Raw genomic sequence first — 16394 nt, 5'->3', positions numbered from 1 at the left:
CTTTATAAGGGTGTAGAAACCTCTCTCTCAAATTGTGAGGTAGGCAATAGATGGATAAGAATACCAAAAGTTGTGGACTTGGACTGTTACAAATGGTATCAGAGCTAGACAGCGAGCGATGTGCTAACGAGGAGACTGAGCCCTGAAAAGGGGTTGACACGAGGTGGCGTGTCAGACAAGGACGCTGGTTCCCGAAAGGGGAGTGGATTGGGGGTCTCACATCGATTGGAGAAAGGAACGAGTGACAGCGAGAACATTGGGACCCAAATGAGGGTTGATTGTGAGATCCCACATCGGTTGTGGAAGAAAACGAATCATTATTTATAAGGGTGTGGAAACCTCTTTCTAGTAGATGTATTTTAAAACTGTGAGACTGACGGCGATACGTAAAAGACCAAAACAGACAATATCTGCTTAGGAATCGTGGTGGGGGACGCGGGTGATAAGCATTAGAGGAAGAGGGAGTGAAAAGGGCAAGACATGCAGGCGTGTGAGAAAGAAGAGGACAAATGCATGAGAAGCATTACACATTTAGGGAGATATATATTAGATATATAGAAGAGCAAAGGTGCAAACTTTTCCCTACCAGAATTTCTCCTGAGCCAAAAAAGGCATTATATACACACCACTATATTCAAATATTGCACCTTACTCAATCATTTCCCCATCCATTACCCTAAAACCCCATCCCCCATATCTAATATATATACATATATCCTTTGATCCTTCACTTTCTCCACTTCAAAATGGAAGGGGATGCTTCAAACTCTTCATTATATATCAAAGCAAGTTAAGAAAAGTAGTGTATTAATAATGATTATTGGCAATGGGGAGGAGGAGGAAGGGGTGTTAGAAATCATGACTCTCCACGATGGTATGATATTATCCACTTTGAGCATAAGCTCTCATGGCTTTGCTTTGGACTTCCCAAAAGGCCTCATACCAACGGAGATAGTATTCTTCACTTATAAATCCATGATCTTCTACTAAATTAACCAATGTGGGACTCACTCCCACGGAGTTGTGAAATTTGGTCAAAAACGTTGTGATTTCATGAATGGGCACGCAAAGAAAGAAGAAAGAAGGACAAGAATCTTATAAAGTTAAATAACCATTCCCTTACACACCACACCAACCATCTCTGCAGTCACTCCATTTTCTTCAATCATTTCTATATCTTCGTCCCCATCTTTGTGGGAATCTCACTGAAAACAATACTCATTGGGGCATATTTGGGGAACAACGTTGTTGTTGTTCTTGTTGTTGTTGTTGTTCTTGTTTTAAAACACAACCAAACTTCAAATCAACTTCCCCAAGTTACTCATAATTCAATTCATAATAAAAACTGGGCCGGGTACTGAGGTAGGCAATGGATGGATAAGAACACCAAAAGGCCCAGCCCAATAGTAACAACTTTTCGCTGTTCAAATGATTGTTCATGGATTTGCTTCATCCAGCTCTTCCCACACTTTTGGAGGCATCCCTTTTCTCCTGTCTTCAAAATTTTCATTGGATTCGAATGTTTCCTGTTCAAATTAAGATTCTTTTGTTCATGATTTTCATCATGATTTGGATAATCTTCTATTGAGCTTTTACTCATATAATACAATCAAACCATAAATTATTTCTTTTTGAAAACATAACTTAGAATCCAAGGCATAACTTAGAATCCAAGGCTTATAACTCCTAATTGGGTTTCTTTCTCCCAAAAGTAAAGCGTCCATTCACCCTCCGAATTAGTTGAGCAAAAACACACCAATTATGTTATCCAAACGACTCTATCTTACCATTTATGAATCCAGATGAATCATAAACACTTCCGTTCAAATTTACTAAAAATGAAATTATGGAATTGTTGAGAACTGTGGGAAGGAATTCATATTAGCTAATTTAGGGAATGATAATGAGTTTGTTCATAAGTAAAAAATACATCTCCATTGGTGTGAGGGCAAGCACAACGCTCAGAATGGACAATATCATCTATCAGAAATATGGTCTAGAAGAATTAGAAGACGAAGACTCCACGTTTCCTAAACGAGATTTTCTTCTCACTAACCCCGCTGATGATTCGTGCCCAATTGGGTTAATTTGTTGAGAAGATGGATTAGCACAAAATTCAGCAAAAATGTCCATGAAGAACTTGTCCACAATCTCAAGGTACGTTGGACAAGAGAGACGAGAGTAGTAATGAAGAATCTCTTCAATATCCAAAGCATGATCCACATCTCTAGCGTCTAGCTTTTCCAACTCTTTCATTTTCTTAGCAACCGAACACATTCTTCTCTCATCATACTCTTTCAAATTTTCTTGCGTTTTCCTTTGATGGGTCACTCCAATTTTGATGCTATCTTCATTTTTCTCAACTTTTTTCATCTGGGTCTCGTCGATCGTCTTCGAAAAATGAACTGCATTGCCATTACTATTCTTCATAAAGGATGAGTCTTTATCCATTTCGTGGCCGATGGAGAAGGGCGGCGCCGCCTTGGGAAGCCGCTGGTAGGTATTGGAGAAGAAGGATTTGATGTTGCATAAGGTTTTGTTGAAGAACTTCTTGGTGTTGGAAATGGAGGCTCGTAGCAACATGGGTGGGCGTTGAATTATTGTATATTTGGGTACAAATGTGGGAAAGAAGAACACAATATGTTGAATAAATAGGAAGGGGTTTGAAAAAGAGAGTTGAGGAGGCGACGGCGATGGATTACTGTTCTTTAATTTCTTCTTTTGATGATGGATACATCACACGCTCCGTTCCATTTTGGGTGTGTTTTTGTTTGGTTCACTATCAAGAGGGAATCACGACTCTCCACAATGGTATGATATTGTCCACTTTAAACATAACTTCTCATGAATTTTCTTTGGTTTTCCACAAAAGGCCTCGTAACAGACAGTATTTCTCACTTATAAATCCATTCATGATCTTCCACTAAATTAACTAATATGGGACTCACTCCCAATAATTCTCTTAAAAGGTTTGTTGTTGTGTCTCTAAAGTTGGGACTCCCCTCGTTGGTGCATTGAGACTTTTTAGGAGGAGAAAAAGGAGCCGTATTGTTCCTTAAAAATGAGTTCCCTTTATCTTTCTATTCAACGGACACTTTTCGGGTTTAAATTTTTTTAAAAAAGGCTATGATTTCTAAACAAATTAGAAACCGAGTTGGAAGAAGTTTAGAGTGGTTAATTTCTTTGATACGCAATCAAAATTTTGTTGATTAAAAAATATAAAAAGATATCATTTATATTAGAGAATTTTCGAGGTAATATGTTACGATCAACGTCTACCATACTCTAATGAGAAGGGTTACCTAGAAAGAATTTTGAAAGTGGAGAGGCATATGGTGACATATTTTAGGGGCAGCGTAGCTTAGAGGAGACGTAGAGGGGAGGAGGGATGTGTTTGTGTGGGCCAAAAAGTAGAATGGTAAGTGGAAGAGAGTGAGGATTGAAGGCAAGACAAAACTTGTTTGACCTAACCATTAACCATGGACCACTTTTCTTTTTTCTTTTTGGTTTTGGTTTTGGTTTCAACTTACTCCTCCCCCTTCACCCTCGTTTTGTTCACGGGTTTCGTTTCGATACCTTATATTTGCATCACTACTATTCAAATTGTAATACCTTAACTCTACCGTTAGTAGGTATTGTGTTTTTTTGAACTTTTCTTCATAGACATAAATTTCTACACATTTATAAAAAATGCTTCACTTCTCTCTCCAACTAACGTGCGATCTCATATTGAAGAGTCGGGTGCTTACCCATTCTAAATGGTGAGAAATTGAGTAAATGAAGAGTTATTTTTTAAAAAAAATGTGTAAGAAAAAGTTGAAAAAGAGTTTTTGTTTGTGGTATGGTTGCGTCATTATCAGGAAACAAAAGAGAAAGAAGAAGGTTAGATTTAAAAATGGGAGGAGTGTAATTAATGAGCTGGTTGGTGGAATCCAGAAAACTGAGTGATTAATGGATATTGATGATTCATCAATAATGTTAAAAGAGTATTTGTTTTGGCATGGAAACAAGAAGGGTAGGCCTGGAACAAGCCCATCATAGAGACGTGGAGTCCATCAGTGTTGGGTGCAGGAACGCCAGAAAGGGCAGAAAAGGCAGCCATCCAGCAGCAGCAGCAGCAGCAGGTAGCATAGCAGCAGAAGCAGGCTCAAAAACCCAAAAAATGCTATAACTTAACACTGTATTTAATGAGATGGAGAGGCCCAATGGGTTCCCATCTGCCAAAGATCCAGACATTCCCACCATTGCTTCCACTATCCGCCCTTTCACTATCCTCATTTAACTCAATGCGTCCTTAGATTCTTCTAGATGAACCAACACCTAGGAACCCTTGTATGCAATCTTCTTGTTGTTCTACGTGAATTCAAAAATTTTAGATTGTAACCCACTCTTTGTCTTTCCCTTTGTTCCCTTTTGGTTTGACAATGACCCTTCAATTCCCATGCTAACCCCCCCCTATTACCCTCTTCAAACTCTGCCACCCCTTTTGCCTCTATCCCTTTTCCCAGTTCCCATTACCCTCTACTTTTACTCCCCTTTTTAAGTAACCAACTCACCCAAATTACTGCCTTCCACCCTCCCCACCATGTGATCACCCTTCTTCCCCCACACCTACCTTATATATATATATACTAATACTCCATTTCTTATCTTTTCTTTAGTACTTTAAACTCACCGTTATCAAATCTTATCCATTTTGACCTATTACGTATCATCATCAGCCTCATGATTTCCACACTCTTGTAACAAATGTTTCGTTCCCCTTTTCAACTAACGTGGAATCTCACAATCCACCATTTTTGAGAGCCCATCGTCCTCGCTCGCATACGACACAATGTTTGACTCTAATACCATTTGTAACAGCCCAAGCTCACCACCAGTAGATATTGTCCGCTTTGGCTCGCTACGTATCGCCGTCAGCCTCACAGTTTTAAAATGCATCTACCAAGAGAGGTTTCTACACCCTTGTAAGGAATGTTGCGTTTTGCTCTCTAGCCAATATGGGATTTTACAATCCACTCCTTTGGGCCTAGTGTCTTTGCTAGCACATTGCTCGGTGTCTAAATCTGATACCATTTGTAACAGCCCAAGTTCACCACCAATAGATATTGTCCGTTTTGACCCGTTACATATCGCCGTCAGTCTCACAGTTTTACATATGTCTACTAAGAAGAAGTTTCCACCATTTCTTTCTTCAACCGACGAGAGATCTCACAAACTCCTCTTGTTTTTTCTTCAAAGGCAAACACCCTTTTCACTACCTGATACAAGACAGCAGGAGGACACATCAAATCAACTTCTTAGAATAATAACGTATAAATACTAAACAAATCAAACTCATTTATGGTCTGCTGCTCACTTTGGCTTTTGTTAAGAATTCATGTCTCTTCTGAAGAACAGCTTGTGTGTTTATGTTCTTGTTTGAAGAACAGCTTGTGAGTGTTGCTGATAAAAACATGATCTTTGGCTCTGTTCTTATCCATTAGCCTTAACTATCATATATCTTAAAGTCAAACTTAGGGATATATTATATTTATAGTTTGTCTTTATCCTTGTTTTTTCTTTTGCGTTTTGTAACAAAGATCGCCACGTAGGCATTTACATGCAGATTTTAATTTTGAAGTAAAGGGTATTATTAGAATGAAGAAAATTCAAATGGCAAGCACAATGAATGGTTGTTGTGAAGAACAAAACAAGATTGGACGCTGTTTTCAATATATATGATGTTCTTTGTTGATTGACATTTTTGTACAATTTTGTATTCTTTCTGTGGCAAAGGATGGTTTGAAGCGATTCAAAATCACAGAAATCTGAACAACTTTATGTCTTTTTATTTCTTTTAAGCCATTGGCCTTTTCCATCTTTCAACCCTTTTGTCTTGACAAGTCTAAAGTGTGTGTGTGTATGTGTATGTGTATGTGTGTGTTTGTGAAGTTACCTATTTCAAAAGGAGTCTGTTCTGTACCAAAAGGAGCACTATTTTAAGTCTCTATCTTCTTATTCTTCCCTCCAAAAACTCCATTTTTCAAAACTTGCTTCTCCAAAAATCTTCATCTTTCCTGCTTTTTTCTGTTCATTGAAACAGACCCAGATTGAGTTATATGCATAATCTGAAAGATTAATATCATTAGAATCAGAAGTAGATATTACACACACAATAAGGGATAAAACTTTGATTATTTGGTTAATAATCAATGCAAGTTAGGCTTAATTCATTTTCTTTTTGCTGACAAACAAAGAGATCAGAGTTTTGATGTTCATCAAGATCCCCAGTCGGAAAACAAAGCCTCCCAAATCTCTGTGAACACCTCAAGAATCACATTATGGTGATGGGGGGAATTCAAAGAGAGGAAACACTGCAAGAGCTGTTCGAGATCGTTAGCAGAGAATATCTGTTTCTCGACAATCATTTCTAACATTGAGGTTCTAAAATCATTATATGGATCGCTTGATTTCTTCACCACTGCGAAGCTATCTTTCACTTTTCCCTTCAACGGCAACACACCCATTTCAGAGCACCGGCTCCGACCTCCTTTTCTCCGGCGTGACTTGTTCCGTCGGTGAGACGCCGACGAATCAGAAGAACGCGATTTCGAGGAGAAAAGAGTGTCCGTTTCGTCGTCGTCATCGTCCTCGCTACTGTACCACCACGTACCGCCGAAGTTCGACTCCACCGAAGATGAACTAAACGGGCAGAACGGACTCTCCCTCTTACTCTGTTTCCTCTGTTTCTTCTTCTTCTTCTTCTTCTTCGTCGTCGTCGTTTTCTCAGAGAAGGGTTTGGAGGGCGAAATGGGGGAAGCTGGAGGGCAGGTCCAGCCACCGGAAATTGCAGAGGGGAAAGGGGCTAGAGGGAAACGGTGGGAAATTTTCCGCCGGGGGAGAAGGAAATCACGTGAGAAAGCAGGGCTTTCAGCGGTTTCAGAGGAATATTCCGGTTGGATCTTACGGAAACTAACGTCGTGCGGGGACGGAATAAAGACAGCTTTGTGGATGATATCGGAGAGATTACGGGAACGGCAAGAGGCGAAAGAGGATTGGAACATGCGAGGGAGACGGAGCTTGAAGCGGGTATCCATTGGAGAAAGAAAGCGGAAAATGGCAGAGTATGAAGAAGGAACAACAAATGCATGACAAACCAAAAGTGGGAGACTGCTTATTTAAACCACGACCAAAACTTCCCCAGCTGTACCTGCTTTTCCACGTGGCCAACCTCATACTGCCACGTCTCATGCTGATTCATTATTTAATATTTATTTTCTTCCAAATAGTATTATAAATATCCACATTTTGCAACAAGTTTTTCTAAAAATAAAATAAAATAGATATTCTGAAACTTGCAATACACAAAAGGCAATGTGGGTATTATTATTTTACCAATTCTTATTTGTATCTTCCCAAGAAAAAAAATAAAAAAAATAAGAATAAGAGTAGGTTTTTTAACCAAACAAGTATTAAGTGACCCTTTAACACAGGTATCTATTCATATATATGTATTTATTCGGGTATGTTGGAATAAAAAGATTGAATTATTTTTTAAAAAATATAATTAAGGGCATGAAAGGAAAGGAGGCAGGAGGCACAGGGCTCGACTACACCATTTTCTACTATATTGTTGGGTGAAAAGACGTTTTAAGTTATTAAAAACTGGTGGGTGGGTTAGATCATGTTTTAATTTCAAATTCAAATTTGAATTAGTGCCCTAAAATCTGTGAAATTTAATCCATTTTCATTTAGGATATTGTCAACTAAATCAACTAAATCACACTATGTTTCAAACATTTTTTTGAATTTAAAAAGTAGTTAGTGGATGTCTTTATTTGAATGTATTAAAAAAATGAGAAGAAAGTCTTCTAGTTATGAAATAAAATAATTAAAACTAGAATTGATACGCAAATTCATGATTCTTATTATTTATGTTTTTATTATATGATATGATATAATGTAAATGTTGATGAAGAAATAGAGGGAAAAGTGATGGTGACAGTGATATATTTTAGTTGGATTTTGGTGAGAAACTTTGGGTGTACTAATTTTGAGATTGGGAAACAACTTTTAGATGGATAAAAACAGGAGGGTTGAGACAAGGTATTTGAACTCAGTTTAACGTTAAAAAATATGTATGGTTCAAGTGTGCGCCGGATTTCGTGTCATTTTAAAACTGTGTAGTTGATGATAATACCTCCTGTTGTTGCATCAAAATCATCCAAACTTGAACTTTTCATTTGGGCTCACTCCAAAAGCAAGAAATCGAGCATCAAGATCATCAAAACTTGAACTTTTCAATTGGGTTCACTCCGAAAACAAGAAATCGAAATGAATGTGTGTGTTTTGTTGTTGTTTTCCCAAAAATTGAGTAAATGATTCGGATGAAAAATGTTGAAAAAAGTTGAGAAAGGGTGAAGAGAAGAGCATCTGAAAGTGAAAGAAAGTTCCAAGAAGAGAAAAACACATGAACAAGTGCAGATTTTAGCCTTTTTTTTTTTTTAATATACAACCACCAATTCAAAACCAATAGCTAACAGACAGTCTTTTACAGTACTTTGATTCGCCTCTTCTACTTGAATTTTGCCTCATGACAACAACAAAATATACGCAAACCATGGATTTCCTGACCCACTTTTCATTCCCACCCTTGACTTGACCAATCATACATCCCCCACAAAGTATTTCAAATTTTCAACCCAAAAGTTTATTCCCAACTAAGCTATGTTCATCTTAATAATAAATAATAAACTTTGATCCTATCAGAGTTCATCAGCTCATCAGCTCATCCATGATGATCCACAATGCTACGCAAAACATGAACATAAAGTGATGAACAAATAAGGGAAAAGGTAGAGGAGGAGGACTACAATGTCTCTTCAATCTGCACTGGCGTAGTACTGTTTGTGTCCTTGTCCTGGAATAGGACCTCCATCTCCTCCAAGCTTTTTCCTTTAGTCTCTGGCAAAAAGAAGTAAAAGAAGAGGGTACCCAGTGCCATTATTCCCGATAGCACCATGAACATGCCTCCAAACGTGATCTCTTTTGATATGCTCAGAAATGTCATCGACACCACTCCGCTCACCAATCTGTTCACTGATACCGCCAGGCTCGACCCCTGCGCCCTCATTCTGTTCGGGAATATCTCCGATGAGTACACCCACGCTATTGGCCCAAGCCCAATTGAAAATAATGCCACGTCCCCACATAATGCTACTATGCTTAATACTACGGCCCATGTTGGCCTGCCTTTCCCCATTTCCATTGCTTTTGAGCCCAGGGCTAGTAAGCCTAGCGCCACTGTCATCCCGGCTGACCCCACTAGTAAAAGCGGCCGCCTTCCTAATCGGTCTAGGTACAGTGCCGAGAATAGAACGAAGCAGGTCTTTGTAACGCCCATTACCACGTTCACGCTGAACAGATGCCGTTTTTGCTGGATTCCGGCTGCGCGGAATACCTCCGGTGAGTAGTACATTACGGCGTCGTTTCCTGATGCTTGCATGAAGAAGTTGATTCCGATGGCGGCTATTAGTATTCGGCGGATTGGCTTTGTGGGTTTTATCAGTAGTTCCTTCCAAACCCCTTGTCCGTTCCATTTGCCGCCGGGCGCGGCTGCGGCTGCGGCTTCGGTTATTGACTTCAGTCTCTCCTCTGCTTCGATTTCGTTGGTGGAGATTTTGATTAAGACCTTTTTGGCTTCTTCCGATTTGCCCTTCATGACTAACCAACGCGGGGATTCGGGCATTGTTAGAACGCCCAATCCGACGCCCAGCGCTGGTATTCCGGCGATTCCGAGCATGATTCTCCAGTTGATGTGCGGTGGCAGGCCGGACAGAGCGTAGTTGATGATGTAGCCCAGTAAAATACCGAACGTGATGAAGATTTCCGGGAATGAACTGAGAAGGCCGCGGGATGTGGCTGGAGAGAGCTCCGCCGTGTAGACAGGGGCGATCATGAGGGCGTAACCGACGCCGACGCCAGCGATCATACGACCGACTAGGAGAAGAGGAAAAGATGGGGCGAGACCCATTAACAACGCACCGATTAGAAACGTGGTGGATGCGAGGAATGTCGTGTATCGCCGGCCGATTGAATCAGAGGTCCGGCCGGAAGCGAGAGATCCGACTAGAGAGAGTACGTTTAGCGATCCCACAAGGATTTCCACTTGGGTGGATGAGATTTTGAGATTCTCTTCGATGTAGAGCACAGCCCCACTCATTACTCCAATATCTTCACGAATTGAGCCAAAATTCAGAAACCCAAAACGCAAAAAAGCAAAACAGAGACAAGGAACTGACCGTAGCCCAACAAAATGGAGTTGGTGGAAGCCAAAATGGAGCAAATTAAGGTGTACTTGTTGATCCCAAATCCCTTGGGTTGCAGTTTGGAGGCTCCTTCCACATCCATGGGTTCCATCGGAGTTGCAGCAGCGGCTTCCATGTCGGAGGGATTGTTGCTTTTTCTCTTGAACGGGATTACGAGAATCAGTGGGCCGTTATTTGAATGGGCGAAAATGGAGCAGAGAAGAAGCTGTAATTGTGGTGCGTTCGGTTAGGTGAGTGGAAATTTAATTCTTCGGGGGGGTTTAGTGATTGCCAAATCTGCATGAATGGCATGATATTAGGAGGAATATGAATTACACGTCATCTTTTGGATGTCCTAGTTTCGTATGAGCTGGAACTTACTCCCCACTCTTTTTATCCCCTTATGTAGAAAGATTCCATTATTTAGAGATTGTTTTCCATAATTAAAATCTTGGTAAGTTGGCATTCAAATTAAGCATCAAAGCCTCGTGTTCATTGAATGCAGAGTCCATGCTTTCTTTATTGTCTTTAATCAATCAATGCCCAACTGCTTCACATTGCTACTAAATGCAGTATTCAAAGTATAATATCTGCAAAGTCTACTATCATTATTTTGCATGCAAAAGTCAAAATATATATTACTTATCTGGTACGAGTCCACCCAGCTTTGGTTTGTTGCGTTGTCAGTCTCAAGATAGAGATTTTTCGTTTCCCTCCCCAACCAATGTGCTAGCGAGGACATTAGACCTCCAAGGGGTGGATTGTGAGATTTCACCTCGATTAGAGAGAGGAACGAAACATCTCTTATAAGAATGTGGGAACCTCTCCTTAATAGATGCGTTTTAAAACTGTTAGATTGCGAGCGATAACGGATCAAAGCTGACAATATCTGCTAGCGGTGGACTTTGACGGTCACTTCTTTAACCATGTTCGTTTTATTTATTTGATTGATTATTTATTTAGACCCTATTTGCTTCTGTGCCAAAAAAGAGTTCCCAAAACCAGAGATGTACTGCTGCTAGGACTGAGGAGAATATTAGCTGTGCCAAGGTCTGATAACAGTTCAATGGCCAACCTGAGACATCAGCCAGAGCCTTGAGAAATGGGTTCGCTTTCTAATTGACATGACAACACGTCTTAGAGCCATGCCTTTAACTAGCCATCTCAATAGAATCCTCAAATGTCGAACAAAGAAATTGTGAGCCTAGAAAATGTAGTTAAGAGTGACTCAAGTGTTTCTTTGTTCGAGGCCTCCAAAGAAAAAGTTAAACCTTGATTAAAAGGAAGCTGTTTGAGGGCTCCACCATAAACCTCGGAGAGGCTCTATAGTGTACTTTATTCGAGGGAGGATTGCTGGGAGGGAATCCCCAGACATCTACATTAGTATGAGGTCTTACCATCGTGGAAGTATGTGATTCCTAACTGTGATCGATCACACCATAGGGGCTTCTGTTGCAGCTTTATTTCTCTCACTCAGAGCTCTGCAACAATGAATTATATCAGATCACTATACAGCTGAACTAAGACTCACCCATGCAAGCATCTACTTTTTTCAAGTCAAAATAGGCTTCAGATTTAGCTTTCAATAAGATAAGACGTCCTATACTACCCAAATTATGCATACCAAGATGTTAGACGCTTGGCCATAAAACCCTTCATCGTAGCACCTAAATCAAGCATTCACAATGCTTCAACCACTTCCAAGGTTCAAGATCTTCTGGTACTGCGCTTGGCTGAACCATTGCTTTGGGTGGATTGAAAATTGGCACCGAAATACCCTAACCCACGTGTCATCTCTTTGCGACAAATTTCCATTTAGCTGGAATTACCCAACATGGAAGCGATGCTGACATCGACCCACAACGCCACGTGTCATCTCTGTCGTACAAGGATTGGGTTGCTTATCGTGTGGTCATCACAGTCCTTACTTTCCATCGACTCCTTAGATATTTCATTCCCTCTAAACTCTTCCAAAAATATCTCTCACAGCAATACCTTTTTCCTGGTGGCATTCTGTTATAAGAAATTCGCACTTTTTCTGCAACTCTATCTTCCATCAATGACTGCGCTCACGAGGCATCACGTCTACCCACAAAGTTTCGGGGTCCCAAGTACCAGAGATGGGCACCTGATCGGAGCTCTCGGACGGGGAGTCCATCGGTTCGGGGTTGAAGTATCGACGAGCCGCAGTGGGTTGTGCTTGAGGAAGTGTAGATCTTTCAGAGGCGAGGATTGTGAAGGGAGGAATCGTGGAAATTCGAGGTTAAAAGAGGTGAAAACGAAGAAGGAAAGTGAGTTTTGGAAATTTTGGAGGTCTGGTGTTCTGGGTAAGTTTAATTTGGTTTTGGGGTCGGATGTTGATCGGGAGAAGCTTATGGCAAATATGGAGGGTTTGATTTCTTCAGTGAGTGTTGCTGTGTGCTGTTGTTCTTATCTTCTTCTTAAACATTGTTTGAACCTCATGTTTTCTCTGTTGTAGTATCACTAACTGTAGCTCCTTTATTATCTATGATGAACAGGCTGCACTGCAAATTGGAAGGTATATCGTTACCATGATGAGCACTGGTGTTGTACTTGCTGTTGGATTTCAGCTATCAGGTATATCCAAAAAAGTAATTAAGATTGTCTTATTAGAATCGTCAATGTTAATATGAATTCTGTTTTTGGAAATTATGAAGGTGGAGACAGTCAGATGAACACACTGATTTGGTATAGCTGGCTTGGAGGGGTTATTATTGGAACCATGATTGGTGCTAACATGGTATTAGAGGAGCACTGCAGAGCTGGTCCACGCAATGTTGTTATAACTGGAAGGTAACTGATCATTCCTCAGGGAGAATGTACACCACCTGGTCTTTGTTTTAATGCATTACATGGTGATAGGATTGATTGCTTGTAACAGTTCAAGTCTATCGCTAGTAGATATTGTCCGTTTTGACTCATTACATATCGTTGTCAGCTTCACGGTTTTAAAACCATTTGCTAGGAGAGGTTTTCACACCCTTACCCTCTTCAGGGCCCAGCGTCCTTGCTTGCACTCGTTCCTCTCTCCAATCGATGTGGGGATCTCACAATTTATAACAACCCAAGTCCAAGTCCACTACTAGTAGATATTATCCTCTTTGCGCTTTCTTTCAAAGTTTTTAAAACTCGTTTCCTAAGGAGAGGTTTTGCACACCCTTATAAGTTTCATTCTCTTCTCCAACCGATGTGAGATCTCTTGGATCGGCACACCACCCAGTGTCCACCCCCCTTCGAGGCTTTGCATCTTCGTTGGCACACCGCCCGGTGTTTGGCTTTGATACCAATTGTAATAGTCCAAGCCCACCACTAGTAGATATGTCCGCTTTGGCTCGTTACGTATCGCCATCAGCATCACGGTTTTAAAACACGTTTGCTAGGTAGAGGTTTCCACATCCTTATAAGGAATGCTTCGTCTCCTTCTCCAACCGATGTGGGATCTCACCTTACTTTATAGTGTTCATTGTTGGCTTGTATTGTCTTCTTTTCTTATATCATGTGTAGCCTGCTATGTTAGTAACATGAAGACTCATATATGACACTGTTGTCTGTTACATGGATGTTTGACTATGCAGCACAAGAGGATTGGGGAAAGCACTGGCCAGAGAGTTTCTTCTTTCTGGAGACCGTGTGGTTGTGGCATCACGCAGGTGGTCTTCAGAAACAAAATAAAACTTGTGATACATAATGTCTAAACGTTTCTACTGACTTTTACTCACATCACATTTCCTTGCCAATAATTTTGTGAAGACAGTCCTGAATCCGTTCAAGAAACTCTTAGAGAGCTGGAGGAGAACTTAAATGGTCTAATGGCCAGAAATGGTTCTTCCAATACAAGCCTGTCACATGCTAAAGTTGTTGGCACAACGTGCAACGTCCGCGACCCTGAAGATGTTCATAACTTAGCCGAATTTGCTTTAAATGAACTTGGTTCCATTGACATTTGGGTGAGTCATGAACTTACAGATTCATTATTTACATACATTCTTCACTTGTCACAATCGCACTTTGATTGATGAACAAGAGATGCTTATTCAAAAACATTTAGTTTTAGATCATCAAGGATAAAATAAGGAACAATCTTGAATTTGTTTAATGTGACAAATTGTGGACAGATAAACAATGCGGGCACAAATAAAGGCTTTCGACCATTACTGCAGTTTACTGATGAGGATATTATTCAGGTGAAGTAAATTTATTATGTCTGGATGTTTTCCCTAAGAAAGTGTTTGATGTTATAACTTATAAGTTGATTGGCTATTTGATAGATTCTCTCAACAAACCTTGTTGGTTCGCTTCTTTGTACACGAGAAGCCATGCGTGTAATGAGAAGTCAGGCTAAAGGAGGGCATATATTTAACATGGACGGTGCTGGCTCTGGAGGTTCAAGTACTCCTTTGACGGCTGTGTAAGTTCATTGCATCCTGTAGTCTTATTTGGGGCGGGGGGTTTCGTTCGAATTCTGGATCGTATTCTCGTGTCAATGACACCATTTGGTTTACTGAACTTGTAGGTATGGATCAACAAAATGTGGTCTTAGACAGCTTCAATCATCTCTTTTGAAAGAGTGCAGGCGGTCCAATGTAGGAGTACACACTGCATCTCCTGGCATGGTTTTGACAGATCTCCTTCTTAGGTGAATCAAGTTTCTTGTTATCAATGTTTTTGGTCTTGCGCTCCTTGGAACAATTCTTACTAAATCTTAGCCTTCTAATACTTGTGGCTTGCATACAGTGGTTCAACTGTGAGAAACAAACAGATGTTCAACATCATATGTGAGCTTCCTGAAACAGTTGCTAGAACATTAGTTCCTCGGATGCGGGTCGTGAAAGGAACAGGAAGAGCCATCAACTACTTGACTCCTCCAAGAATCTTATTAGCTCTAGTCACTGCCTGGCTGCGACGAGGTCGGTGGTTCGACGAACAGGTAAGTTCAGTTTCATCATGGAAAGAATTCATTAAGAACCCAGCTGACCAAATGTGGAGGGGGATCATTCATCTAATCTGTAATATATTGCAGGGGAGGGCTCTGTATGCAGCGGAGGCAGACAGAATACGTAACTGGGCCGAAAACCGCACTCGTTTCTCCTTCACCGATGCAATGGAGATGTACACAGAGAACACCTGGGTGTCTGTCTTCTCCCTTTCAATCGTTTGCGCATTCATAATTCTCTCTACCACAACAAACAACACATTCCCTGGAACTTGATTTTCTTCGAATACAACACGAACCAAGAGAGCATTCGAACGTCGTCGGGAAAGCACCGTTACCATTGCAGAAGCAGCATTGTTAGGTACTGATAAGGGAGAAGAAAAGAGAGGAGAAAGGGACATTGTTAGTTGAGGCAGCCTCCTTGCACACTAAGGGAAAACCAACCCCCACTTCCACTAGCAAATTGTATTGACTGACTGCCTAACCGCAAACGCAGAGGCATGAAAAGGGCCTCTGGAGGCCTATTTATTTGTTTAGTTCAATGGACTGATCCGTATTGAAATGTAGTGTGTAAGAAGCCCACAACAAGAATTTAAGTAAAGTTGGTGCCTTTTTTAACACTCTGCGTGCGCGGCGGGACTTGGTCAAGTCAAATGCTTTGCCGGGTTCACAAATGGCTTCTGCTCTGTTCTGTTCTGGTTCTGCCTTCCACGTTTGAACAAGCAACCACCGTCTCCATCTCCACCCCTCTCTTGGCTGGCAGCCGGTGGGATATATATTTATATTGAAAACGTTGCAAGCAAGCTTATAATTCAAGACTCACAAATATAATATTGTAATTTTTAATTCACATCCCCACACCACACGTCTTATTGTGGTCAAATTATTTTTGTCTTTATGGCTTGATTTTGAGGTAGTTTGTGAGATTTTACATGGCGTATCGGTTGGTTTATAAGTCGTTCAATGGTTCAGATGTTGAATTCTATGCCAATTGGCTTGAAAATGAAAATGTAGCTTAAGTATTCAATACAAGGATTATCATATTTTTAACACCTATTCAAGTATATGAAATCAACCTTGGTATCCTCCAAGTGAACGAGAATCAAGTAATGTGACATTTTCATTAGTGGGTCTCGTCTTGAATTTAAGAA

General features: G+C 40.6%; 4 protein-coding genes across 4 annotated transcripts; 1 reads left to right on the top strand and 3 right to left on the bottom strand.

Moving 5' to 3' along the window:
* Positions 1-1938: 1938 nt before the first annotated feature.
* Positions 1939-2711, bottom strand: LOC111779922. The gene has a single exon (XM_023660115.1). The coding sequence runs from the start codon at positions 2581-2583 to the stop codon at positions 1984-1986; it is 600 nt and encodes a 199-aa protein (XP_023515883.1). The 5' UTR covers positions 2584-2711; the 3' UTR covers positions 1939-1983.
* Positions 2712-6109: 3398 nt separating this feature from the next.
* LOC111779921 (transcription repressor OFP8) lies at positions 6110-7112 on the bottom strand. The gene has a single exon (XM_023660114.1). The coding sequence runs from the start codon at positions 7077-7079 to the stop codon at positions 6261-6263; it is 819 nt and encodes a 272-aa protein (XP_023515882.1). The 5' UTR covers positions 7080-7112; the 3' UTR covers positions 6110-6260.
* A 1335-nt stretch (positions 7113-8447) lies between these two features.
* LOC111779920 (probable polyol transporter 6) lies at positions 8448-10717 on the bottom strand. The gene is made up of 2 exons (XM_023660113.1): positions 10284-10717; positions 8448-10215 (listed from the first exon to the last, which is right to left on the bottom strand). Exons 1-2 carry the CDS (start codon positions 10423-10425, stop codon positions 8852-8854), a joined length of 1506 nt encoding a protein of 501 aa, XP_023515881.1. The 5' UTR covers positions 10426-10717; the 3' UTR covers positions 8448-8851.
* A 1524-nt stretch (positions 10718-12241) lies between these two features.
* On the top strand, positions 12242-16126 carry LOC111779919 (probable chlorophyll(ide) b reductase NYC1, chloroplastic). The gene is made up of 10 exons (XM_023660111.1): positions 12242-12693; positions 12809-12887; positions 12968-13103; positions 13886-13960; positions 14065-14257; positions 14426-14494; positions 14579-14718; positions 14824-14946; positions 15045-15237; positions 15331-16126. The coding sequence occupies exons 1-10, from the start codon at positions 12349-12351 to the stop codon at positions 15517-15519; spliced, it is 1542 nt and encodes a 513-aa protein (XP_023515879.1). The 5' UTR covers positions 12242-12348; the 3' UTR covers positions 15520-16126.
* Positions 16127-16394: the final 268 nt, after the last annotated feature.

This window comes from Cucurbita pepo, chromosome LG18 (genome assembly GCF_002806865.2).
Source record: "Cucurbita pepo subsp. pepo cultivar mu-cu-16 chromosome LG18, ASM280686v2, whole genome shotgun sequence".
Classification (NCBI taxonomy): Eukaryota; Viridiplantae; Streptophyta; class Magnoliopsida; order Cucurbitales; family Cucurbitaceae; genus Cucurbita; species Cucurbita pepo.
This window is presented reverse-complemented; position numbering and strand designations above follow the sequence as displayed.

Excerpts from the sequence above, each read along its gene's own strand:
- LOC111779922 (XM_023660115.1), bottom strand. The coding sequence starts at position 2,583 with ATGTTGCTACGAGCCTCCATTTCCAACACCAAGAAGTTCTTCAACAAA.
- LOC111779921 (XM_023660114.1), bottom strand. The coding sequence starts at position 7,079 with ATGGATACCCGCTTCAAGCTCCGTCTCCCTCGCATGTTCCAATCCTCT.
- LOC111779920 (XM_023660113.1), bottom strand. The coding sequence starts at position 10,425 with ATGGAAGCCGCTGCTGCAACTCCGATGGAACCCATGGATGTGGAAGGA. Across the intron at positions 10,216-10,283 it reads CTCCATTTTGTTGGGCTACG|ATATTGGAGTAATGAGTGGG; the intron begins GTCAGTTCCTTG and ends CAATTCGTGAAG.
- LOC111779919 (XM_023660111.1), top strand. The coding sequence starts at position 12,349 with ATGACTGCGCTCACGAGGCATCACGTCTACCCACAAAGTTTCGGGGTC. Across the intron at positions 14,947-15,044 it reads TTGACAGATCTCCTTCTTAG|TGGTTCAACTGTGAGAAACA; the intron begins GTGAATCAAGTT and ends GCTTGCATACAG. Across the intron at positions 15,238-15,330 it reads GTCGGTGGTTCGACGAACAG|GGGAGGGCTCTGTATGCAGC; the intron begins GTAAGTTCAGTT and ends AATATATTGCAG.